The 27,744-nt window shown below is 44.6% G+C and overlaps 1 protein-coding gene across 1 annotated transcript; it reads right to left on the bottom strand.

Moving 5' to 3' along the window:
* Positions 1-5,375: 5,375 nt before the first annotated feature.
* CAPN14 (calpain 14) lies at positions 5,376-27,132 on the bottom strand. The gene is given in 20 exon segments (XM_074864865.1): positions 5,376-5,402; positions 5,686-5,741; positions 6,409-6,525; positions 7,690-7,768; positions 7,887-7,955; positions 8,370-8,434; positions 10,190-10,247; positions 11,843-11,905; positions 12,755-12,791; positions 13,250-13,455; positions 16,155-16,330; positions 17,025-17,188; positions 17,813-17,887; positions 19,157-19,242; positions 20,571-20,636; positions 21,326-21,500; positions 22,576-22,712; positions 23,344-23,462; positions 24,421-24,490; positions 26,902-27,132. Coding segments are annotated over 20 exon segments (2,076 nt in total).
* Positions 27,133-27,744: the final 612 nt, after the last annotated feature.

The following is a 27,744-nucleotide window of genomic DNA, read 5'->3' as shown; positions in this document are numbered from 1 at the left end:
AACCCAACTTTGTTTTCAACCTGACTCTTGCTACGAATTTGAGCTTCAGGGACCAACCTGACCATCCAGCCATAACGTTAATAATGATAAAGGGGACATGTAATTCACCCAAAAATAATTTTCTATGGCACTTTTCACCACTTCAACAACAACAAAAAAGTAGGAGATAAGCCCAGGTGGAGAGCACTACTTCTGCCCAGTATCTGCAGCCACCCTAATACCAGGCGGATGCTTTGCAAGCAGCATCAGTCTCTGGCACCGCTAGGCTGGGTAGAATTAGTCAGGATTTTGTAGGTTTTTTCCTTTATCTGTGGAATGTCAGCTTCCTACATTACATAGCTGATCTGAGCAAAACAAAGGTCTGGCTGCATTGGGAGGGAGCACGATGGAGACATTCATTTCCCCAGAATAGGTAGTGTAACAAATCAATCCTGACTGCATTGATAAATTGAACTTCAAGCTTGGTGATACTGCTTTTCAGGTCTAATCCAGTGTAAGACACAGCAGGAAGGAAAGGCAAAGGCGCTCGTTAGCATTTCATTCTGCAAGGAGCTGCTCCCTGAGCAGGGAAGGAAAAAATAAAAGATCATCTTTTTTCCCTTCTTTTTCAGCACAGCATTGCAACTATTTTTGAGGAAGGTGACACGGGGTGAGTGGGTACGTGCAGGGGCACGCGTGCAGATAGCGAGGTGCAGAAGTAGTACTCAGCGATTGCTGGCTTCTTGCCAAGCCCCAAACCCTGGGGCAGGATCGTAACTCAAGCTCCTGGATGCCAGCGAGAAAGAAGCGCTGCTTATTGCCAGCAAGAAAGAAGCACTGCTTATGGGGGAAATCTGGCTTATAGCAGTATGGGGATTATAGAGCAGCAGCGCTCTGATATGCAAACGGAAGAGGAGCTGGAAGGCTGGGCTTCAGGAGGCTGAGGTTCAGATCAAGCCTTGACTACAGAGCTCCAGGCTGCACATGGACAGATCACTCCCCCTGGTCATACAGAAGTATTTCTTTTTCTAAGTATATGGCAAGTCCTGCTCTCCGGGTCACACAGCAACCAGCACCCTGGGGACCTGATCTTCCTCCCCTCAGCACTGTGGCACTGTAAATAATAATAAAGGGTATTTTTGCCCTTAGCTATTCTGAATCTGGATGCAAACATCACGCCTGTGGGAAACTCCAGCTTTTCACTCCTCTTCCACACCAGAGCCCAGGGTTGCATTCAGCCAGAGTCCAGCAGGACTAACACTGGGAGAAAAGTCTCCACAGCCTTCTGTGTTTGGGCAGAAAGTTTGAAACATTGGCCTGAAAAGCTCACAAAGGAAATAAAAAAACCCTTAAGATTTGTAAATTTTGAAATCCTATTGTTTTGATAGAGTCTCCTGGTGGGGTTGCAGGACTGGAGAGGGTGTGAATAAGGACTAGTGGACACTTGGAAATGGCAGTAGCTTTGACTCCATGTTCTCACGTTGTCTCTTCATTCCCATCACAGCCCTGTGCAAAGGTCTGCGCTGCCAGGACACCTTGCACCCACTCTGCTCAGTGGCCAGGCTTTGGGTACTCCCTGTCCCAGGAAACAGGCTTTTCCTTCCAAAAGCTTCAAAGTCCTCAGTTTTATGGCTCCGGTGCAATGACAACATGCCCTTTAGAGGTCCCTTTTGTGTGTCATGGAGTTAGTATTACATGTTCTGCTTAATAATTAAAAACAAAGCAACATTATTCATTCTACACAGAGCATCTCATGATATGGTCAAAGTCCACTGGCACAGTTTGGCCAGCCACCATGGTGGTTTGTGCAGTAGTCACTTACATGAATATAATATCTCACAGCAAAGGACTGTACCATGCTTTTAGGTAAAGCTGGAGTCTTGTTGGCCCCACTGTAAAATTGGTGAAAAGGAGAGATGTGACCTCAGACAGAGAACTAAGCTGCAGTGTCTTGACAGCATGTAGACCTTCAAAATTTAATTGATTGCCCAGAAAGAAACACACAGATAGGCAGAAATGCTCGATCTCAAACCTGGACCAGGTTGGTATCTCTCCAAAGTTGGTCATCCGTGGCTGTCCAAGGGCAAGAACCCCATGATCTTGGAGTGATTTGCCTTGGGGTAATTTGTCCCCAGAGGATAGCTCTTCCCTTTTTGCCTAAAGCCAGCTGTCAGGTCTCTGCCACAGCTCTTCACTGAGGCCATGACTGTTCCAGCCATGCTTGTCGTTCCTGTATGTCTTAGCCCCTTTTTGAATCCTGTTAGGCTTGAGAGTAGAGCCTGTCCTGTTGCCATCTGGACAGAAGCCCTGACCATGCAGAATGCACGCAGCGAGGCTGACAGGTACCTGCTGTACCCCAACTGCACACTAAACATGTGCACCAACTATATCCACGAAACATGAAATGCTTCAGTTGTGTGTGTGTATCTTGCAGCAATAAGCTCTAGCTGCATATTTTGTTTGCAAAGGGTTGATTAGTTCCTTTCAATTTCATCTCAAGTCTTACTGTTACAGTATACCTCATCATCCAGCTCCTCTTCACACTCCAGCCATTATTTGCTATTCTTGCTGTTTGCACCTGCCTTTTCCAAAAAGGACCTCTACTAGCAATACTAGTCTCAAGCCACAGCCCCACTTTTCTTTCTTTTTTGCTAGAGCAATACCACCCACTGCAAAGCTCAGCATCTCTATAAACACTACGGTTACAAACGAATGCATCCTTCAGCAGCCTTTTAGACCATTTTTTCCACAATGCACATTGTAAATGAAGAGTAATATATCTTTAGAATTGCCCAGAAAACGTTATTCTGCTAGCAATATAAAAGCCTCACAGTGTCCGAGTAGGTGCCCTTGCCAAAAACATTTTACTGTGAGCCAGATAATTCAGTTTGAATTGTAACACGGTTTGGTATAATCATTCCAGTAAAGCATTCTTTACAATTCTGTAACAGCAAGTCACATGGCTCAATAAAGTTTATTGCTGCAAATGCTTAGTGATTCATAGCATGGATGAATTCTGTTTCTTTCCTGGATCAAGTAATCAATAGCAAAATAATCTCCCTGCAATTACATTGCTCTGCATTAAAGAGGTGCGAAGTAAATAAGTACAAAATCTGATATAAAAAACAATGTGTACAACATTAAAATGAACTGCAATTTGAAACTGGGTGTCCTGCACCACAGCTTTGCACACGGCCTGCGACAGAGCTATGTCCAGCATACTCCTAGCCTTAAATGATTCTCGCTCAGCTGATTACACACATTGTACAACAAACCCAGTTGGGACTGACAGATTTTCACCCCATCATGTCCAGCAGAGTCCTGCTGTGAACACTTTGCACTCACGCAGAACCCCCCCCCAGCCATCCCCGTGGGTGTCGGGTACCATCTTTTTTGGAGCACGCTGAAAAAGCAAGACCTACGCTCTCTCAGTCAACCTCTTCGGTTCTTCCAGTGCTGCTCCTGCACACAGTAAATCAGTGTTTATAATATTCCCCACTGAGTTGAGTGCAAATTAAATCAGGCTAATTTAGTTTGCACCACCGTGTTCAGCTGCAAGTCACAAAAGGAAACAAGAGTCATGACAGTTGGGAGAGGGCATGTGCTTTGTGACGGGAGCTGCTAACGGAACGGAGCCTCTTCGGGAGCCCAGCAGGACGACAGCACTGCGACACCACTGCTCAAGGGTCCTGGATGTCCCTGCTCCCTCTAACCTGCTCTGCTTCCCAGATCTGAACCCTGGAGCTCCAGTGACACCACAGATGGGCCACTCACAATAGATGATAGATAGATCGTCTGCAATAAACAAGTACAAACACAGCTATCTATCTGGTTCTAACAGTTTTCTCATGAAAACAGTATGAAAATGATACTATTGAGAAACAAACTGTTCTGGGGAATAAAGTGCGCAGTTGTTTTTACTGTTTAATGCCTCCTGACTGGGAACACTTATACACAATGGAGTTTCTCTCTAAATATGTTTACGCTGTTGCACAGGCTTCAGTGCAGTGGTAAGCACATACCTGAGCTCTGTCTTGTTCGTGTATATCCACAGTCCACCTCGCCATTCCTGACCTAAAAAGTCACAAAAAGCCAGAGGGAAGGCTGTCTATGCAAGCTTAATATAACTCCCTAATACAAAGGCATAGAGTATGGTCTTTCATTATATGTTCACTCCTGTTGGAGCTGTTTCATTCAGCGCCCAGACTAGGCAGTGCACTGGAAGAAAGCCACAATTGAGTTGTCCACATGAATGCAAAAAATAAAAAAAATATAATCAAAGCAGTGACCTGTAACAGGCATTTAGGGTGGAAATTTCCAGCCCAGTTAAATAAATGGTAAGAAAGTGAAAAAGGATCCTACAGATAGATGCATCAACTACCTCGAGCATAGAGTTTGATGTGAGTAGTCCCACTTATAACATGTTCTCTAATGCTGTTCACATCTACGCACCCAGTTTCCACTATTTAATTAGCTCCAACCTACATGTGCCTGCATCATTTAAAAGTACACACACACACGCACACACACACTCTCTCTCATCCTGCTTTATAAAAAGTAACTGACAAATATCCAAATGTTTTACCAGACTGCTCCTGTATCATGCTACAGAGAACATCTATTCCCTGCCAATCTCTGGTGACTTAAAGGCAATATGGGATCAGTTTACTTCTCACTGTACTGTACTTTTCAATCTGCAGAGAAAACCCACTGCCTTTCTGAAATAAATATGCAAACATCACAGCCTCCATCCACAACAAAAAGCTGGAGGCCCGGCTCGTTGCTTGGTCAAATCAACTTAGGTTCACTTCAGTAGGGCTATGCTGATTTATAAAAGCAAAAGAGATGGTCTGAATGCTTGCAAATCATCTTTCCAAGTCATGGCTAGGGAAGAGTATTTGTTCAGAGTCCCCACCTCTCCTTCCCCACAAGCACACAGACTCCTGTCCTCTACCATGGGCCTAGCAGCTGCAGAACTGGGATCTCCTCTAATAGATGACAAGCCACTCAGAGCAGGGGCCATTTCCCCATTGCCAAGCACAGCCTCTGGGCACCACCACAATGCATGCCATCCTATAACAACAATAGTGTAACATCAGCATTAAGGAAGTGACCCCAGCAACTCAGCCACTATGCTCCACGGTGTCACACTGCACTCATAGTGGTTGGCACCCAGCAGCCTTTTCTCAGAAGATTGTCCGAGTGAAATAGGACTTAAAAGAAATACATTAATTAGCAAAACTTCAATTCACCAAGTCTGCTTGAGAGGAAGACTTTTCATATGAGGTAAATTGCAGGGCTGAGTTCAGAGAGTCCAGTGTGCACAGAAAGTTGATTCAAAGCAGCCTTCCTCACTCTGGCACAGGCCTGGTTGTCCCCTCCTCTACAGCATTGCTTCAGGAATACAGTGTCATCATCATCCACTGTAAAATAATAGAGAAAGTGAATTGAACTCATCCATCCCTGTGAGATCTCTGCGATGTTCACAGATGAACTGCATTATGGGGCATTGGAGATTTTCTGTCGCCAGAAGGAGCAGAAGCCATAATAGAGCAGAAGACTTAATAAGCCTGAAGCTCCTTGTTGTTTCTAACCTACTCTGTAAGTGATCAGGTAAAGATACCGTTTTTAATGCTACAGAACAAAACATGCAGTGCCACTTGCAATGAAGGAGCCTGCATTTGACAATCAGGGAACGGGCTTTACCTCAGATTCCCGGAGATATATCCCTTTGCCATCTTGTGTTAAGTTGCGAAAGGCCTCTGCGAAAGAAATAAATGAGGAGCATTAACTTGATAGCCAAGAGATCAACAACAGCCAAGACACTCTGTTTCAGGAAAAACCTCAAAGGCAGAGCTTGCAGGCTATTCACAAGCACATGTGGGCTTCTCTGTTCTGCCACTGGAAGATCCCCAGGGGCTGGGACACAGGGAGCAGCTGAATAAAGTCAGGCATGTTACTGTCTGTCCATCCAACTGTCAAACCTCGAAATGCAGGCAGTCCCAACCTCACCCACTACAGTTTTGAGACATCTGCGAAGTGTCTACAGCACAAACTCACAGACTGAGTATCAGCTGTCCCATCATCACAACTCCAGTCCCACCAAAGGAAGGTATATTCCAAGGCTTTTCCTGGAAAATGAGCAGTCTTCATCTGTAATTTGCCTAGCTCCTCCTACAGAAGACTGGCACAAACCTGCAGGGAGCTAAATCACTCTGATATATACAACCTAAACGGTGGAAAGGTAAAGAGAGGGAGCATGATTTCCTCTATATCTGTTCCTGCTTTAAACTGATTATTCTTGGTCTATTCAGAAACCCAGTCTTTCTAATTTTGACCTTGCCACTGTCACCTGGAGCAGCATCAGAAGGGCCAGGGCCTAGCTGGGCAGCCCAGCTTGCCTGGCCAGCCATGTAATGCCAGTCTCACCTCCCATGATCTCCACTCGAAGCATGAAGCACACAAAACTCTCAAAGCTGATCTTTAAGTCAGGGTCACCATATCTGATTGCCATCAAATTACAGACTTCATTGCTGAGCGAAATGCCTTCATAAAAGAGGAAAAACAAAAAAAAACAGAAAACAATAAGATGGCAGCTCCCAGCTGTACACAGCTGAATGTGCTATTGGTGTGCACACAGCTGTGAGCATGCACATCTGAGTGGTCTGCAGCCCTTCTCCAATAGCTTAGTTTTTCAAACCTCCCCTAAGATAATCAAATATTAGCCAGCCCAAAACAGACCACTACATGGACATCTCTCCTCCAAATTTATAAGGGTTCAGACATGATCCCCTATACTCACAGTCCTGTCAGAGATGGAATAAAATACACATGGGCATCCTTTGCTCATGGTGTATGAGGGTAATAATAGAAGCTGTGTTTAAGAGCAATACTCCACAAGAGGGTAGGAAAAGAGGTGAAAAAGAAAATCCAGAGGAAGCTCATACAGAAAGCATCAGTCCCAATGTCAAGCAGCATTTGCAAGGAATAATAGTATTTTCTATTCATGGCCTGGGATTTTATTTTGCTTTAGCAGAGGTCCTCCTGGGTTTCTCACTGTGTTTTCACTGACTCAGATGAACTGGGTGAACCACACACCAAACACAGGAGTGATATTTAATCTGTAAACATGCAAAAGAAGCTACAAGACTGAGCACCAGCCCCCACTCAAAGCCCAGGAACAACAACAGAACTTGGACCCATATGTATCATCTTCCATTTCTAGATCAAACTTCAGACATTATATCAGTGCAGTCTGGCACCAGTATTGCCTCTGTGCAAGTCCCACACTTCCAGGTTCAGTCCCTGAGCTGTCGTCTTCAGCAGAGGTACCAATTTAATATGAGCTAGATCTGACCTCCTGCATGTATCCGCACAATCCCACACAGTCTTTTAAAATTAAATTAGCAATGAACAGGAAGGGATTTAAAAACTGGGTCTAAAATAGACAGACACTTCTGTTTCAGAGAACTATCAGTACTGGACCATACTGGAGCAAAGATTAAGTAGCCCATCCCACAGCAAAATAATTTTCAGATGTGTTTGCCCAGCTAAAGAGGGAAACAGAGATAGCTAAAACCATGTAGCCTCTGATGTTTTCCACTCTTCCCGGGCTCTACCTACAATTCTCAAGATGCTTCCCAGCCCTGAGCTTTTTCCAGCCTTTATGAGGAAGCGGATGAGACATGCCAAGATGTGCTGTGGGCTCACCTGTCTCCTGTACAGCTGTATGCAGTTCTACAAGGTCAAGCTTTCCTGATCTGCTAGTGTCTCTTTTCTGAAAAACTTCCTGGGGGGCAAGAATAAAAATTTTTATGCAAAACAAACCCCTCAAAAAACAACAGACAACACCAAAGGGATTGTGAGCAGGAAGCTATTGCAAGGAAGCACAGAAATTACTGTTATACCAAATAGAAAAGCAGCCTTTTCCACAGGAGTCTGAATTCCTGAATACTCAGTGTGCCCGAGGCATTCAGCTTAGTGAGAGAATTAAGGTCAGAACATTTCAGTTACACGACAGAGAGCACCCATTACATAGAAAAAAAAACACACCCAAACAAACCAAAACCTCATAGCCACTCTAACATTCACACAAGTATAATATGAGGATAATGATTTCTTAGCCCACAAGCCTGTCTATAGGCTTGATCCTCCTCCCACTAAAGTTAATGGAAACCTGGCTGCTGATTTCAGAGGCAGCAGGAATCAACCCTTTCCCAAACCAATTCCATTCTGTCACAGCTGAACTGTTATTATGGAGGGTGAGAAGTTCAGTAAGCAGGGCCATGTCCTGGTGGTAAAGAAATCACAGTAACACCCCGCCTGCCCTAAGAAATAATGCTTCAGTGAAGTGTTATATGAGTCAGAAGTATCACTCATGCCAAGGATACATCCAAGAGCGCCAAGATACCCTGGCAAGCATCCAGACTGAAACTCAGGTGAAAACTCTGGAAATCTGGAGAGGAAAAAAAAAAAAAGAAAAGATTGTTTTGAGGAGTCATTGAACATCTCTCAGAAAAATGGACTCTCACAAAATTCCCCCTCACTTGAGAGGGCTCAGGCCCCAAAGCTTTTGTGAAACTTTACACCCACTTGCGAAGACGTATCATTTATGATGATAAAAATATGAGGCAACAGGATGGATTCTACTAGTCTCAGAAAATCCAATATGAGCTCCCTGCAGGCATGTAATATGGAATGAAATATGGTACACTATCTCCAGCTATTAGAGAAAATGGAAGGAAAAGGACATCCAAAGCTGTAATCCCAAACAGAATTTACTGCTTGACCTTGAGCAAAGTCACTTGACCTGAAGAGCTTTGGGGAGCAGCACTGCAGATTAATTAAAACCCTTGCGCTAAGCATCTCTCTCTTTCACAGAGACACTGCCAGCTCTGTTAATATAATTAAAAGTACAGGCATCACTGAAAACATGATGCTACATCAAAGCTTAGCATACCTGGTTCATACATAAGTTACAAGAAGAGTAACAGAAACAGACTCCAATCTGGCTACAAATCATGATTATAGATTGACTGTAGACTTCCATTGAGCAAGGGACAGAACCATAACTCACCAATCCCTTCTCTGCAGAAATTGAAGATGTTTTAATCTTGTAATAGCCTTGTTTAGTAAATATGAATCAAGTACTGCAAAGTTTCTAAATTAGTATTTTAAAATTGATCACTTATGAAAAATAAAGACTCTGCTCAACATAGCCTTCTCACAGGTAAAACAGTGCCTGCTGGATCACTTTGCAAAGGCAGAGGAGCTATCCTTGTCCACCTTTGTAGAAAAGGGAGCAATGTCAAATTCAGCTTAAACAGAAAACGCATCACACCAGTCTTTTGTGTTCTTTGTTGCCTATAATGACTGGACAGTGTATTTTCTGTGTTGCACATTGGTTATTACCTGTGAAGAAACCGGGAAGGAAAACTGGATTCATCATTGTATCTGTAACTTCATTGCTGTTGTTCAGAGAAAACAGCCACTGCAAATCCTTGCTGCTGTCCAGGTAGTGTTATTTATAACTAGGGACCAAATTATGAGCTTGTGGGGTGCTCTGGACTGCCACTGGCAGAGTGGATGTTACAATCCTCACAAGAGAGACAACCTCTGGGCTCACCTCGTTCTCATGAGCATGAGTCACACATGCCACGTGCACCTCCATCCTGTCTCCCAAACACAAAGAGAGCAAGGAACAGCCCTATGCATGCATAGCAGGGAAGGGTAAATAGGAATAGCAGGCATGAACTAGGCACATCAAGGTAAAGACAAGACCCCCTTCCACTGCATAACTGCCTACAGACCAGGCTAACTTTCTACACCTTCAAGCAGTGGCACTGCCAAGACTGTGGCAGTGGCACTGGGTGAAATGAGATACAGTTTCAGAATCAAGGTTGAGGTCAAGCTGGGTTTGGAGGTTAAATTCAGAGTCTGCATCCACACACAATATCTATGCATGCTCTTTCCCCTCATTCTTTCAGTTGTTGAAATTCAAACCAGATTAGCTTCACTTATAAAATTCCTACCATGCTAATTCAAACCCCAGCAAATCCTTTCTCTCTGGAAATCTAACATGGCGTCAGAAGAGTCAATTCAGTCAGATTCAAGCCAGTTTCTCTTCCCAGAATTCAAGAAACAGATACAGGAGCTGAGGCTTTTCTCTAAGAGGGTTTATTTTACAGAAACATTATTTCTCAGCACTTACTTCTCCAAGATATATTATTCAGGATCCTCTGGAGCTGAACAGCATTTATTTCAGGATTCTGTGATATGGAAGAGAATTTTTTTTTTTTTTTAAAGTATTAAATCACTTTTCTCCCTCTTTTGTTTTCCCAGCATGTCCCATCTTCATTCTCTGCTTTTCTGGCCCCACTCCAGCCATGTGAAAATCAATAAAAAAGACTCCCTTTGAACTTGACAAGATTCTCAGTCTGCATGAGCTGCAGTATGCTCTGGGCTAAGTTCTCAGGGCTCCAAACAGATCAATGTGGTAGTGCAGATTTACACTGAGTGAGAATCCAGACCATTAGCCTTTCAGCCCTGGTACCATTTGTCCCATCAAGCACACTGTCAAGAGACCTGCTTCAAATATTTCCCTTTTATCATTTATGAACAAAAAAAGATAGAAACTTTGGAATACTTCCTCCTGAAACTCTTCAAAGAAGAGACTTGCCCTCCTCCTTGTTATAATATAGTTTGCAGGTTTTTTAGAAACTGTGACATTTGTTTGTTTGGAGGATTTTTTTCAAATGTCACTCTTCAAAAATAAAAGCCTGTTTCAGATCACTGAGGCATGCCAGGGTAACGTATTAAGAAATGGCAGTACTGCTCACCTCTGTGCGTACTTGGACCTCCTGACAGCAAAAGACCATCATCTCGCAATAAGTGGCAATTTCTAGCACATCTGAAAGCCACACCATTCTCAAAATCTTAAACAAGTTGCAAAAAGTAAAAGCATTCCTTGTTTTTAACAACAGCTTCTGTCAAAATATTGCTATCAAGAGTGCAAATGTGGTTTTGTGAAATCGTGTTTGCCAAGTACAGGGTATGGTACTAAATAAAGGCAGACACCTTTTCTGAAAGGTGGAACACTTGCATCCCTCACCTTAGTGGGATCCCTGAAGGTCAACTCCATCCCAAATCAGGCGAGAGAGATCATTAGAAAGAATATTTCACAATAAGGATCATATTTCACTAGGAAAATTAGTGAAAAAAGCAGGTGATGGGACACCTGATACCTACTTCACCTCTCAAAGCAACTTAGCTGCCATCAAACTGTGATGAAGGATGTACAAGTGTCAATATTTCAGGGGGTGTTGTCTAGTAGGCAAGTTTCCCCAACATGTGTAAGAACACCTTAAAGGGTAGGGTAGATCCACACAGCCCACCACTTTGACCCCAATACAGGCAATAAGAATTAACATTTAGAGAGAGCACGTGAGCCTGATCTGCTTCTGCAGTCCGTTCTCCTGTTTCCCTGGCACCCCTAGCTGTTGGAAAAGGGATCTTAGAGGATACATCCCTGCCTAGTCCTTTAGTATGTGTTTATGGACCTGCTGGCCATTATTTTGCTAATATCTTTTGCGCCTGTTGATACTGTCACATCCACAGTGTCCTGTGGCGTTACGTTCCAGGCATTCACACCCTGTTGTGTAGACAAGTGTACCTATCTCAATGCCAACATACTGCTAAGCTCAGTGGTCAGATCTGCTGCATGGAATCAGCACTGTACACACAGTCCAACCTCCTGTTCTACACACTTCCACACCCAGACCTCCCTTGAACATCCACATGATTTTACTTTTACAGAGCTACATAATAGCTCTGGAGGAGTTTGGCAGCTCATGGACACACTTACCTGTTCAAAATGCTTTGTGAAGAAATCCTCCCAAATCTTGCCTTCATACCTATCAACAATTTCCTTTAAGATATTAAAAAAAAAAAAAAAAAAATCATTAACACAAGGAAGAAAAACATCGCCGAGACAGTTACTAAAGATGTTTTCCCAGAACAGCACACTCATCCCCTGCCCTTCCACCTTCTCCCCACCACTGCAATCAATGCTACATTACTAACACAGCCCACTGCTGAGATAGCTCTCCACCTCATAGAAATGCTATTTCTTGGAAAGAAATGCTCAGATAACACTCTGGGGAGAAACATTTCGCCCCCACCAAGCTGTGCAGCAACAAAGGATGGGGATCACTCCATGCCAAGAAGAGAGAGAAGGGTCTCTGTCCTCCTTTATATAGGAGAATAGAGGAGATGAAAGAAGGAATGCCCTGTTTACACCAGGGAAACAGATTACGCTATAAACTCCCTGGCACAAGTTGGAGATGTGCATGCACTGCCATTGAGCTCAGTTATTTTGAAAATAACCTATAGACTGCTGCATGGGAACAGTACTGCTCAGGTCCCATGATGTCTTCAAAACTCTCAAGGCATGAAAGAAGCAGGGAGAAGGGCAAGAATGGGCCAGGAGTCTCAAAAAAGCCATGAATATGAAAGGCTACAGAGCAAGTAAAATGGCATCACTAAAAGTTTGCGAAAAGGTGACTAACAAAGATGTCTAAAAATTTGCCCGTCCCCCACATTTGACTGCATCTGTCCACACAGTCCAGTGGACTCTGCCTGTAAACCCAAGCTATCCTTTCAAAAGTGCTGCAACACAAGCACTCATGTTCTCACTCAGCCTCTCCATAGGGCAGAGCAACAGGAAAAGCACAACATTCTGAACCACAGACCTTCCACTTCCCTCATATTCACTCACCTTAGAGAGGATGAAACTGGTGTTCCCACCCATTTCCCTGGAGATGCAAAAAAGCAGACACATTAAGGAGTTGTGTGTTTGTCTCAACACAGGTGGCATCCCCCACCCCCAGATGGGGCCCCAACCCACTGTTGCAGCATATGTTTTTTTTCCCTAGTCTTACAGCTGCAGTAAGTGAAACCCTCATGGCCATACGTCTCTCCAGGGGCTACCAGCATTTGAAGTCTCCGAAGCACTATTTCTGCAAAACAACCATCTTGTATCGCCAGCAGGGTCTCCTGGCAAACTGATGATGCGTTAAAAATTGTTGTCCTTCTCCAGTCTCACATATGAGCAGGCTACAAGAATCCCTTGTGGGGCCTAGCTCAACACTTCTTGAAAGGATAAGGCCAAAAGCAGTGCTTCAGCCACTGAGAATCCTAAGGTGAGGGAAACCCACAGCCAGCCTCTCCAAAAGAGATTGTGCTGCTTTTTCAGAGCAAAGCAGCATCTCACCGAAGAACATGCTTCCTGGAGAAGACCCGCAGGATGAACTCAGACTCTTGCTGAGGCTCCAGAGTGGATGGGACAATCACATAGACACCAGGCTCCAGGTGGAAGTCATGAGTCACTTCCCGCTCATCAAGGAAGATCTGGTGCTTGTTCACAGGCTGATGTCGGGTGAAGAAAGCTGGGGGCAGCTTTCTGTTGCTTTCTTGGTACTGTTAAGGGAAGAAACAGAAGAGAAATGTGTTCTGCACCAGCTGAACAAACAGACAAAAGGCTTGTGGAGAATTCACAGGCATAATATAGTCAGCCTGCCTTCACACCTCAGATTTTTTTACAGTACAAGCAGACAACAGGGCCCAAAGGACTCAGTCTCCTCCCAGGACATGGTGATTTTCACTAAGCACTGCCCCTGCCCAATACTAATATGACAAAAACAGGGCTTCCTGCAACCTTATCAACAGTATAATAGCACTTGCAAGGAACAGAAGCAAGAACTGGAGAGAAGAAGTGGCTCCTGTCAAAGCAGCTGCTGCAAAAGTCACTACCATAGTGGCAGAAATATCTTCAGGCAGGACTGCTCTAGAGACTGCTCTTCACTAGTCAGAACACCCCTCCTATCCCACAGGTACCATGCACTTTGTCCCCAGCTTGTTTTTTGCACAAGGGATCTGGTTGCAGATGATTTTTCAGAGCACCTGTGATCTGAGCATACTGCAGGAGCAACATAATTCCTAGCCATGACTCCATGCATGTGTCCTTGATCTGCCCGGCACTCTTGGCTCTTACAGATGTTTTGCTCTGGAGGCACTTCCTGCAATAGGAGGATGGATAAAGTGTTGACCCAGGCAACACTGAACTAATTTTTAATGCCACTGAGTGTCCGGTACACAGGCCAAATAAATAATCCTGCTAGCTAAAATCACTGCCACCTTCTGATCTTGGCTGTTCCTCAAAACATTCAGCTGTTTTACTCTGCAGCCTCATAGGGAAGATGCTATTCTTCTTCCTTTGCCAGTATTTTTCTTACTAATAGAGCAATCTTTCTCCTGAAGGGTTCAGGGTTACTCCTCCTTATGACCCTTCTGTTAAATTCCAAAGTTTTTATATTCCAGTCAATACTTTGTTGACCATAGTTCTAATACCTTAGATGCTCTCAGCCAGCCATCTCTCTGTATTGATCTTGGCAACCACTACAAACCTGAAATTAAAGTCCTGTCTGCCACCATTCTCCCTCGGATGTGGTACAGCAGTGTGCTAGGGCCACACTCAGACCTCCTCTACCAGGAAGTTTAACTCAGTTGTAACCCTGATAATGCCCAAAATCTTTAAGTCAGGAAGGAGTGGCATCTTACCTCATGGTTACCATGCCGGAAATACAGTAACTGGGAACACAGTTGTGCTGCCCTGACCATACACCAAAACTTTTCTTTGCTAGACCAAATTCAAAGGGATTCTCATTTAAGAGGTGTTCTGAGCAGTAACAGAGTGGAAGATATGCCCTTTCAAGATGAAAGGAGGTAAACCTTTCCCCATTTTAAATAGCCCCCTGAGGTCAGGGTCAAAATTGGGACTTATATCAGGGTTACACTTCCAGGGACCTTCCTCAGGTCCCAAAGACTGCTGTCTAAAGAGAATGCTAGAAATACAGATGGCCTGAGGAAGCTGGAAACACCTGTAGAATCAGCTCCAGAGCATCCCCAGCCAGTAAGGAACCTGAGATCCCTGGAGACCCCCGACTTGCATGGGACACAGACTCTGTTCCTACCTCACCCCAAGACGGGGAGGCAGCAGAAAGGTAGCTCTGACTCCCCTGAGCACTGCAGTGAGTCCAGCTTAGGCTCAGCCAAGAACTGGGGCACCATCCCACAACTGCAGCAGGGACAAACTGCTGATCAGGTAAACACTGATGCCACTTCTAATACCTCTGAAGACCCAGTCAGAAGCTGAACAACTAATGCTCCTTTTTAAGACCACTGAGCCCTCCTGATATGGCTGCTTTTCAGAAGAGTCAGTGGATAGCTCTACATTAATAGTGACTTACTGGGGTGCCTCACTTAACTCAAATACAGTTACTACCTGTCAGCCAAGGAACAAAGGCAAACACAACACCTTCAGTGTTGTCATAACAGCTGCACCAGCCCAGGTCCCTCAGCAAACAGCCAGCAGCAGTGACAAGGGACTCACCTGTAGGCCCACCTGCAGGAAGACAAGAAACAGAGCATCTGTCAGTCAGGGACCTCTGGGTCTCACACAAGATAGCTATATCATTGATGAGAAGCAGCTACATACATCCAGCTGGGGTCTTTGCCTTCAGAAACCTCAGCCCCTCCACCTGAAAAGCCTTCCTCACAGCCATCTCTCCATAACTGTGCAAACTCACAGCAGCAACAAGAGCTGTGGCTCTGTTCAAGGGAGAAGAGTGGCTCTGGAAGGCACTCAGATAAGCAGAGAATTGAGGGGGGATACTCTCACTCCTTCTAGTGATATCCACTTTCCCCTGGGTACACAGGGAACTAGCAGTATTCACACATGGGCAGCTGCCACATCATACTAGGAATACTTCTCAAGCACAATTTTACCATGGTTGGAAATAACCTGAGGGCAGCGCTCTCCCTGCCCCAAGATAAGGGGATTCCCAGCACCCTCTCCCAGCTCTTGCACATATTCTCAGAAAGGGCAAAATAAAACCCAGTGTGCTCTGAAGCAAGAGGCTTTTCTCACTGCTCTGCAGGCTGACATACAGCATACCGTGTGCTAGGCTGGAACTTCCTGGCATGTGAGGAAACTGGGCACAGGCAAAGAGAAAAGAGCACAGATCACCCTGCACACAACAAAACTATTGGTCTGCAAAGCTCTACAATTTACAGGGGCTGGAAGTTCTCCTATTTGGTGAAAGCAAGAAAGGCAAAGCAATTCTTCACACCTTGTAGAGTAAAAATCCAATGAAGAGGTGAGGAGCTCGGTTCCGGTGTTTGCTGCTGTGTTTCTGCATCAGGGATATAACCACATTGCATGAAATCAGGCTTTTCTTATTGTCTTCAACTGGTAAAACATTCAGCCAGTACTGAGGGTTCATCCAGAAGGTACCTAAGCAAAACAAGAAAAATATTTTGATGTCATTTTCCATCACAAAGTGGGTTGCCAGCTTCCCACATGATGCCTGGCATCAGACTGAATAGGTCATAGGCTGTCTGGACCTCCAGACCCCACAGGGATTTGATCTTACAGTGCAGTTTACAAGTTTAGCAGTGTAACCACTATGTAAGACAGGACAAAGGCCCGGGAACAAGGGAACTACATTTCCACTCACTTGCAACTAAGAGCTCATTTTGTTTATAAATGTATCACTATCGCTCCATCACCTCTGGTGTATGAGCTAGCTGACTTCAGACCCCAACTGCTCTGCTTCCAGAACGGCTGAGTCTCTGCATTTCCCATTCACTTTACTTAAAATACCACTCTCTGGAGTGCTAAGGATGCAAATTTTAACAGGCAGGTTTAATGCCCCAAGGAAGCTCAGTGTTGGCAACCGATCCTAGGATTCTGCAGCTTATTTCACGACATAACCAGACCATTGTCCTATGTTTGCAAGTGATGCAGCTTCTGTGGTAGCAGAAGCTACTCAAAAGTTCTTCAGCTGCTTATTTCTGATGCTTGTGTGGCAGGTTATGCAGGAAGAGCGTGTTTCTGTTGTCAATTTTGTGTTAACAGGTGTAAGGTGCTGGTAACTGAGTCAGCAGAGCAATGTTACCCCAGAGTCATGCAAAAGAGCACCCCTCACCATTACAGAATCCCAGACTTCCTCCTGCTGTACTTCCTTTAACCCATCTCCCACTCTTCAGGGAGTACATCCACTTTTTCCCATCTTCCTGGCTCATCAGGTCTGGAGTTAATTTACAGATCATCAGATCTAGAAAATGAATCTTAAAATCTCGCAGAGACATCCTGGGAAAAGAGTGCCAAGAGACATCTTGTCAGCAGTTTAGTTTAGTCCATATGGCTTATAAAAAGAAAAGGAAAGGGAGCAGGGAACTTCGAAGCTGCAGCATTCTGTGTTACATATGGTAATGCTCATATTTTATTAGGCAGTAAAGAAGAGAGCGTCTGCTCCAACAGCAGCATCTAGCAGTAGCAAATGCACGACTAAAATTTCAGCGAAGGATAGCAGCAGAGATTAAACCGCAGTGAAATAACACGGGCGACAACATTGCCACCTCGTGGCAGAAGCCATGGAGAAACCACGAACAAACAAAGCAAGCAAGAGCTTCCCAAAGCTATCTTAAAAATAAAAGGTGGGACAACAGCTCTTGAGAACTGCCCATGACTCCAGCAGCCCTGGGAGACCTGGCAGCGTCCTGCTTCTCCCTTTGAAGAACAGCACATCTCTTCCGTGTCAGCAGGGCTACTGCTTCTCACATCACCAAACAGAGGAGCAGAGAGAGCAAGCAAGCATGGGCTGTTACAAAGCAGATCACATATGTCTCAACCTAAGTGACAATGTGCTGCTTCATCTCCAGACTCAGCCCCAGAGATACTGGCAGAGAGGGAGAGGTGAGACTGGGCCATTACCAGAATTCTCCATCCTCCTTCTTTTTCCTCAGCAAAATCTTCTCCTTTGGGCTCAGCAGCTCCCATTTGTAAGAGCTGAGGGCAAAACCATGAGGTGACTAACCAAATGTGGCCTCAAATTCAAGGCAGAGTACATAGCTTTCCTGTGTAAAAAGATGCCAAATCCCTGTCCCCACATATCTCCACATTTCCTCCCCACTAAACACAGGCCCCCTATGTCTTCAGCCACGGGAGACTCTCCAGAAGCACTCTGGGTCCTATGAGATGTAGCTAAAAGGCTCCAGTTTTCTCCAGCAGAAGCCAGAAATGCTCCATCAGTCAGTCCGTTCACTTGCACACACAGCTTCCAAGTACTTAAAATATAAAAATCTAGACCTGTTTTGTTGGTTAATTTTCTGTCAAAGGAGACATAATAGGAAGAGTGTTTGGCATAATGAATGAATGACTAGGACAGCACAAGAGGCAGCTGGGAGTCATTTAAAAGGCAGGCCTACAGTATGTTGCTCATTATGCTCTTCAACAGGAGCAGCTGGTATGTTGTCATTATGTGATAGACACGCATCAGAGAAGTTACTGCTCTGCAGACAAGGTGAAAGTCACTCACATTCTCAACACCTCCCTGTGCTCTTTCCTCCTCCCTACCCCCAAGCCTCAGCAAACAGGGTCTGTGCAGGGAATGAAGTGAAGCTTGGAAGGAAGGCACATGCTCCGCTTCAAAGAGGAATAGGACACAAGTCTACGGTTTCCTGTGGTCTAGAATGCAAACCACTGTCTTTCATGGATCTCAATCAAAAAACTCAGGCAGATGCAAATATGGGGCCCATTTGCCTCCCTAGTTGCTTCCTCTGATCTCATACCCAATTGCATTTCCCCAACCAGCCAGGACAGAGGACTCCTTCACAGCCACCCAACTCTAACACTTTGCAGCCTGTGGAGTACTTTGCACGGTCCCTCCTGTAATAAAGGGCTGTGTGCCCTGAAACATGCTGTTTGTTTAGAGCCTCCTGCACAGCTATCTGTCACTTCGCGTGCCATCCAGATCACAGCAACATGGTCAGTGTCTGATGTTCATATTATGTTTCCTCTGGCATTCAGTGAATGGAAAAGCAGAACTGAGCTTGCTGAAGCTGCATGTGTGAAGTGAGCCCAACCACATGAGCACTATCTGCTGGAGAAATACAAATCTATTGAGTCATTGCTTTGACGCCAGAGGGGCTGTGCAAGCAACTATCATTATCTTAATGATGCTGTCAGCACTAATTCATGCCTGAAGATGGCAGCATGTTTCCTCTAAGAAACCTTTCCTCACACTCAGCATCAGACCTTTCCTTTTTTTAAACTCACCTGTCACTCCAGTCTCCTTTCCATTCAATTTTTCCCCATGGATTTCTCAGTCTCACTAGGTTTTCTGGTCCATATTGACAGGTCACCTGCAGAAAACAGTAACACTGTGCTTACCAAGGTCTCAGCAGTTCTCATCCAGTTTATATCACTGTACTATGTCAGATACTAACAAAGATTTTGTTTGTTCTCATAGATGCCAGCAAGTATGATGATAAAAATCTATGAACATGCAACTCTGAATGCTAGCACAAAGAGATTAAGATGCTTTATCTTACCTTCTGTAACTGAAACCAGTGGCCTCACAGATTCCTAATTCGGAGGCTTGATGGTAAATTCCTCTTCCTTTCCAACATCTGCTCATTTTGTGCTTATGTAGGGGCAGAACTGTACTACTGTGAAAGCTAAGTCCTGCCCAGTGCAGTGGCACAGCACAAGGCAGCCCATGGGGTGACCTGAATTGGGATGCCATGGTGGGAGAAGAGGGAGCCAGGCTGACTAGGGGCTTTGTTGGCAGCACACAGCAGAACGGCTGACTTCACACCAGCTCCGCATGCTCACTCAGTCCTTTCCTCCTGCCTGGCTCTTCATCCCACCAGAGGAGCCAGACTGACAGACATGTGTCTGATAAAGTCCACACCTAAAACCCTCCTGCTGTGTGTGGGAGACACAGGCATGCGTCATGCCGCTCACAGTATCCCTTCCAGCTTTCCTAGTATCTCTTGCTAGACGTACTGAACATGCTTTCACCCACATCTATATCACATGTCCAAAGCCCCACAAAGCCCTTTGCCACCCTTGTCAACCTCCTTTTGTGGCTGAACAAGATAGTCATCCATCAGTCCAGGAAGAGAAAGGTCAAGCTTTCTCCCACTCTTTGGGACCTATTATTTTACTGTCCCTTACCTCTAGACAAATATCTTTAGGGAACTGCCAGTGATACTTCTGCAGGTCAGTGGGATCCACTGCAGATCAGTGGGGTTTTCACGTTTCGGCCCTTGTATTCAATTATCTTTACTTCTCTATGGCCTCTCCTCTGACTTCAGAGGAAGGCTTTTCACCCCAAGTAGGTTTCAGCACATCGTCCCAGCATCCCCAAAGGCCAGTCCTTTCATCCTTAACAGCTAAGATGCATTTGTAGGTGATGCTCTCAGCAGAGCGCTGTGAATCATTCCCACCCTTAGAAATATGCTGATCTATATCCATTGTCCTTTATGTCAAGGTCGTGATACTAAAATGGACACACTTGAAAGTGAATTTTTACAAAGCACGCAGTCTCTTTTAGTCTTAGACTAAGAGAAAAGCATTGGGGGAGGAGATACCATAGTTGCCCTGATTAAGGGATGAACCTATGACTGCAATAAAAATTGCTGACATCCAAACAAACCTGGACCCAGGACTTTAGGGCTAGTCTTACCTTTCTAATACCAGTAACTGTGTAGGCATGGCCAGCAACAAGCCCATTCTTCAGGACCTTTGTTGACTGTGTACAAGGAAGAGAAACAGAAGGAAAATAAACCTTTTATTCTATCCCTACTTACACAGCAGACTTGTACCAGTACCAGAGACCTGTACCCATGTAAGCAATGACTCTCAATGCAAATGGAGAATTTCTAGGAGTCTAGGAGTCTAAGCTCCTAACAGCTATATTTTGCAGTACGTTTGGAATTGGAAGGTTGATTGGGAAGGTCCCTTCCTAAATTGTGGATCTTTGGCTAGAGACCATCTCACTTTTAAAAAGTCCAGGAGGTAAGGTTTTGATTTTCAGAACAGTAGGGTTTCCCAACAGCTGAAGTGTTAGCACCAGGCTTGGAAGCCAAGACTTGAATTCATGTTCTGAACTACACACGTCTCTATCTTAGCTATAAGTTTATTCCATGAGTCTCTGTGCCTCACTGCACCACCTGCAAAAATGGAAAATTTATTTAACAAAAATGAGAAAATGCAGTAGGTCCTTATTTAATAGAGGTTCTCCAGCAGATGAACCAGTTCTTAAACATCACAACAGGGAGCTGAGAGCTGCAGGGAATCAATCCATGTGCAAACTTTAAGAATGAGATTTCTACAGAAGCCACATGCAGCAGCTTTGATATTTTCTGAGTCACAATGACTAGCTGAGCAGAGGGAAACAGGTCTAGCTGTGAAGCCATTTGATGTCACTCCAAGTCTCACCCCTAAATGTGTCTGACAGCCCATGAGAGATCTGCTGTAGGTTGCTCTTGTCAGGATATCCCACAGATCAGGAGGAGCTGCTGCAAGCTTGATCCTTATATTAACACCACCTGTAAAATCCACCAAAGCTTCTGAAACTTGCCCAATCTGCAGATCTTCATAGGAGCCATAGAGTCTAGCAAAAAAGACATCAATATATTCTTGGGGTTATAGTCACAGATGATAGGTTGAGGAAAGCTGTAACTCATGTTTATTTTAGGGGAATCTTTCTCATTTAGGAAGAGAGAAATCTGGCAAACTGCCTCCAATATTGGCCATAGTCTGAAAGGGACTCTTCCCTCACTATCATCCCCTGTTGTACAGTAGTGAGAACATGCCCATACTTCTTTGATAACTCTGCCTTAGCAAGTGTTGTCTGAATATAACACCAGACACTGGTACAGTGCCTTGAGAGGCATGTTGTGCTTGAGAGTTCAGTCTCCAATATGATTTTCTTCACCACTGCTGAACAACTTTCTGCGCTCTTTCTGTTCTAATGATAACCCCAAATGAAAATAACTGAACTTTCTCTCCTTTGCTGTGATCTTTTTCTCATTGTCAACTAGAATTTTTCCTTGCTCTGCAGAGATTATTTCAGCCCAAAATTAACAAACTCCAACAGTTAGGCCTTGTTGTTTTCTTCTTAGTCCTGATAAACCACTCTAGACAAAACACCCTGGAGACAAGCCAGTATTCTCATCGTGCCATGTGACTTGTTGAACTCCTCAGCTCTGGGGGACCCGAGAGCAGGAACGTCTACCAAAACCAAAGTATGATTCTTCAGCAGACCCCCAAAGTGAAATTCATTGCAAGTTTCTCATATTGATAATACATCAAAGGAAGCATGAGAAATCATTCACCTTTGAAAATCCCTATCTGTGGCCTTCTGCTCCTCTGTGGTATTTGCAAGGAGGGCATCATCCTAGCCAATACACTCCAAACAATGATAACACTTAGAGGACAACTCCCCAGGATAGGTCTGTTTTCACACTTACTCCTAAACCCTTGGATCTAAACTCAAGGCCCTGGATTGATAACAGCTACTGCAGTGGCAGCTTCTACTGTGTAATAATAGAAAGATGAGAACCATTTACTACACTCCAAAAGTGGCAAGGCCTAGGAGATGCATTTATAAACAAGAACAAACTGCGTAGGCACCAACCAGCATATTTTAGAGAGACTATTTACATAACTTGCAGTGAATCACTTACTTAGCATACGCCTTCTCCAGAAGGGCTCCCCAGAATACGTTCTTATAGACTGAGGAAACAAAGACCAGCTCTCCTGCCTCATTCACCGGCAGACGATCATCAACCACCACGTCAACCCATTCACCGAAGTGCCAGAACTGTCAGGGGAAAGGAATGAGTTATGAGTTGATGTTTCCCTTGAAAGGGACCTCCCCTTGAAACAACAGGAAAGGCAAGATAGCTTAGCTGTGGGCACAAGATTAACTGCCCTGGAGGGAGAGCTGCTTTGGGTCAGTGGGACTACTGACACACCCACAGAGTCAAATCCTCTCCCCCACCCTGCCAGAGGAGAAAACAGAGCATGCATGAGGTGTAAGAGGATTAAACAGGGAAATCAGGCACAGCTGGGCTTCTGGGGAAGGAGTTCCTAACAGCAGGGAGGCAGAGTTGCATCAAGAGCTGGGCAAAGGGGTAGAAGGTTGGAGCAAATGTGCTGCAGTCCTGCTGACTGTTGACACTATGGGGAAAGACTTTTGTCTGGATTAAAATGTGGGTAGGACACAGCTGGAGAGGAGGGCCAAGCAGAGGTATATCCTCAGAGTAGCTTGCAGTTGATCCACTGCCCACACTGCTTTGTGGGAGGGGTGATGGGCTACTCGCCAGGCCGGGATACTCTCTGGCCACTTGCCCCTGGCCAAGAGGAACCACGTACAAATTATCTAAGGGTGTGACACAAAACATGACAGAGGATTTCTGAAGACCTCCTGCACTCTGGGGGAGCAGATGTACCCGGAAGTGGAAAATGCCAGCGTATTTCCTCTCAAAGCTCTGGTTTTGTGGCACAACTGCAGCCAAGATGTCCTGGTGAAACGTCAGGGCTTCCAGGGCCGCCAGGAACCAGCAGTTCTCTGCGCCAAGACAAATGGACACATGCAGTTGGCTGAGAAGCAAGAGTTGTCAGCCAAGTTCAGGAACACCACCAAGATCCTAGCAAAAGAGCTGTTGTGCTGATGTCTTCACAATTATAACAAATCATACACAGAAAATGAGATGATCCAGACATGTGCTTTATTTAACCAAACCATCATTGGTTTATAATTGTTCTTTCATGATCTTTTCATTTGGATACTGTTTGGTTAAATAAGAAATTTAGCAAGAAATAGCTCTAAATGGAAAATTTCCAATTTTTTACTGACATTGCATGGTTTTTTATCTGTTCTCTGTAAAGGCACACTATTAAAAGAAACTTTTCCCTTTTTCTTTGAAAACATTAACTTGTCAGAAGAGAAAAATAATTTCCAATGGATCTCACGTGCAAGACTGTACTTATCAGACTTTGTGTTTAAGGGCTTAAAGCACTTCAAAATTAATTTAGTCCTGCCCCTTCCTGCTTTACAGATTACAATATAACCTTTTACTTTAGGTAACACAGACATAAAAATGATTTTTCTAACTGTAAAGCTGAGAATAGGATGCACTCACAACAAGACTTAGGTACAAAGATAGCAAAAGCCTGATTTTCCTTCTTCTGTTGTCTCTGTTCAATTGTCAAGCAGCAACATTACAGACCAGTAAGCGGACAGGATCGCTTCTTATTGCAACACTAGCATGCACAGAAGCAATACAGAATAGTGGTTTCAGCTTGTGGAGACACTTCTCACCCCTCAAATCCCACCTTGAAGCTTGCCAGGTTTTTTACTGAGTCTATCCCACCTTAATGATTGCTTCATCCACACCATGTCAAGTGAAGAGATAAGGATATGCACACCTTCTATTTCTATGCCAAGTTTTATACAGTCAAAATTCCACACAAAAGGTTATCTTGTATAAGAATACTTAGATATTTATACAAAGGAGCTTCCTTACCCACCAATCCTTGGCAGAGATCAAGTTGTTTTCTGTTTGCAGCATAAAATACGGGACTTCTGTGCAAAGCCTGGGAAGCAGACAACCAAAAAGAAAAGAGGGAGAGAGTGAAGTCAATAACATGAGCTGGTTTAGCTTCATGTCAAGGACTTTCTGCCTTCAGAGCTGCAATCTCGTAAAATGGGAAATACAGCGAGTCCTTAGTCTAGGATGTAAAAACCTCATGGATATGTGACACAAAACACTTCTTCTGCCTGTTCAAAGCTTTCAAAATACTTAGGATCCCTTTGACCCAGCAGACGTTGTTCTGGTTCAGGTATAGCTTTAGTGTTACCATATGCTGTGACTAATCTGACACAAGCCTGGGCACACATTTGTGTTTGGTCTACATTGAATTTGGAATCTGACATAAGCCACCGGTGCTCAGATTCATCACCATGAGTCTCCACGAACATCTCACTGAGAAGACAACCCTTCAGGCCTGCCAGCCCTGCTCCTCTGTAATTGCTGACAGGTTTCAGCCAAAAAAGGTTACAATGGCAGAGCATAACTGTTCAAACTTTCAGCTACCCCGGCTGACACCTCCACGATTGGAATGACATTCAAGCTACAGACTAACTGATGGCTGCTACAGAAGTTCCTGTTGCTGTGATGAGTGGGTCTGTGAATAATTTTTCAGAGAGAAATTATGTTGCTATTTTTCTCCTCTCACAAGTGCCTCTGGGGTCAAATTAATAAGCTAAGTGTCAAACTTATGTTTCACTCTAATGACCCACAAATTGCTCTAGCTAATTTTCACACTGTTGGCTTCCCCTTCAGGCAGTATCAGAGAAACAGCAAACCCTCAGAAGGCCGTTACAGTAATTAGACCCCAACCCCTACCCTTGGTGAATTTGGGTGTTCAGTTTGCAGGCCATCAGTCAGAAATGCAGCAAGCTACAAGCCTGCAGGCTGAATGGCAGAATCTCAGCATTTCCTCTGCAGCACAGGGACTGAAGGATGCACAGCATCCATCCTCAGAAAGCCTGTGCTGGGCTAAGTCTGGCATTCAGAGCAAATGGCAGCCTTCTTCACAAGGCAGTTTTAGAGCAGCAGAACGGTGGACTCTGAGACAGAGGAGGTTTCAAGTCCATTCCAATATCTCTGGGATGGAGGGACACCTGAAGGGCTTTGTAGAGGAGAGGACTCATGTTGACCTTTCCCTCCCAAATACCTCTATGCTGATATAGCTGCCTCAGCCACAGTGTCAGGCACAACCCAGCTCAGGCCCCTGAGGACCGCACTCTTCCTCCACCTGCAGATGCGAGACTTCAAACCATCTGCGAGACTGAATTATGTATGAAACTCTTGAGAACGAGGGCTGCTGTTCCCAAGCTCTCTTGCTGGCTTTGCAAAGGTGCCTCTACTTTCCCAGTGATTTTCATGAGTTCTGCAGAAACTCAGCCCTTCTATGTAATCGGTTAAATCTGACAAAATATGACAGCTAAAAAATAACTTAGATAGGAGATGCTATCTGCTATTACCTGGCAGAATTCCCTTACAGACGTGGTAACATAAGGAGTCAGTGCTACTGAAATTCTCAGATAATTCTATATATTGCTTTCAGGAAGATCTGATTGTCAGTACATTGCTCAGTGGCTTAGTAAGAACAGAACTTGCATTGCTAATAACAGGCCTTACCTAACTGTGTCAGCGCTCTGGCCTGGCCTCCTGGACTTGTTATCTATCCATTTGTTATGAGAACTTGCTCTGTGACCAGCCCTTGAAACCAGGTATCTCTTATTGTGATGTTCAGTTTAAGCATGGGATACCAGCAAAGGCCTTGGAAATATGGGCACAAGTAGAAAACACAGGACGCAGAACTAAAAACATCTCACTGACTGATAGTCAGTTACTGGTTGTGGCAGAAGCTCAACCTTGAGAGAGAGCTGGGAAAAGACTGCTCTAAGTACAGTAAACAGTTAAGCAGGAAAAAAACAGCCCAGTAGGAGGATAAGGCACCTGTCACTGCCGGCAAAAGTAGCAGACTCCAACATCACAACGGTATGTGGTCCATGGGAGAGGGGTCAAAGGCTAAGAACTCTCTAAAAGCTCAGAAATCTGAAAGGTCAAGATCTTGAATTGTGGGGAGAGGGATCATCGCCATGAGAACTGTCATCATGGAATCACAGTGGGATCATCAGAGCTGTGAGCTCCAAGGACACCGGCTCCCCCCACTGCCTTTCCCTGCTCTCGCTGCCTGCTCCAAGTGTTACTGAATATAAACTGAACAAGGCTGGTTATGATTTTGGGCAACAAATGCTTCAACTCCATGTACCCCAGCTTCCAAAATGACAGCTGACACAATAAGTGTGATCTCTAGATGCATTAAGGCACATCTAAATTAAAGTCTAAGAGTAGTCTGCCCAGTGCTAACACTATTTGCTGGCTACCAGCTACAATCATCCTCTTACATGAGATTATTCACTGAAAGTCACTTACATGTGGCCTCTTCCACTGCAAATTTCGGGGTAGTTTCTTTAGCAGCGTTCCCGTTCCAATAGAGCTGATGTGAGCAGGGAAGCTGTCATCTGTGAACAGGCATTTTTTCTTCAAGCACATCTCCAGCAAGGCCTGGTAGTTCTGCTGGGTAGGTGGGGTGTGTTTTTGAAAGATACTCCTGCCTAAAGGCACAGGTAATTTCTTTTTTTTCAGGCAGGGCAGAAAAGGCATGGTGATGTCCACAGTATGCCTCGATAATTTTTTCCACTGAGGATTCTGCAGCGATCTCACCCTGCACAGTCCTGCTGGAAACCCCTTGTTTCTTAGGATGAGGTGTGTCTTCTCCGGAACAATTCCTGATCATTAAAATAAGTGTACAAAGTCAATTTAATCATAGCTTTTAAAATTTTCTCTTTGGCTAGCGAGGAGAGTGTGTGTGGGTGGCACTCCCAGAAGTGGGGGACCCATCCGATCTAGCACCTATCATTGCGTTTTCAAGGCTTTACCTTCACTGTAGATCTGAGTGAAGTCAAAATGAGTGACCCCATCGACTTTTACTGAGGCTTTGAAGCCATAGACACAGCTATTCTCAGTCTCCCTCTGGACTATTTAGCCTCTCCAGGATATTTTCATAACATGCTGCAACATGAATGACAGTCTTTATTCAATCACATTCTGGCACGTGGACATTTCCCCTCCCAAAAAAAGAAAAATAGCAAGATAAGCCAAAGGCTAACAGAAAAATGGAATACATTAGGTGTTACAAAGCCATTACTCACAACCCTCCCCAATAGTTATTTTGCCCTTTTTGCCTCATTTTGGAGAATGATACAATCTCCCCCA

The sequence above is a fragment of the Strix uralensis genome, chromosome 3 (genome assembly GCF_047716275.1).
Source record: "Strix uralensis isolate ZFMK-TIS-50842 chromosome 3, bStrUra1, whole genome shotgun sequence".
NCBI lineage: Eukaryota > Metazoa > Chordata > Aves > Strigiformes > Strigidae > Strix > Strix uralensis.
The sequence above is the reverse complement of the archived record's forward strand: the minus strand, read 5'-3'. Positions and strand labels throughout refer to the sequence as shown.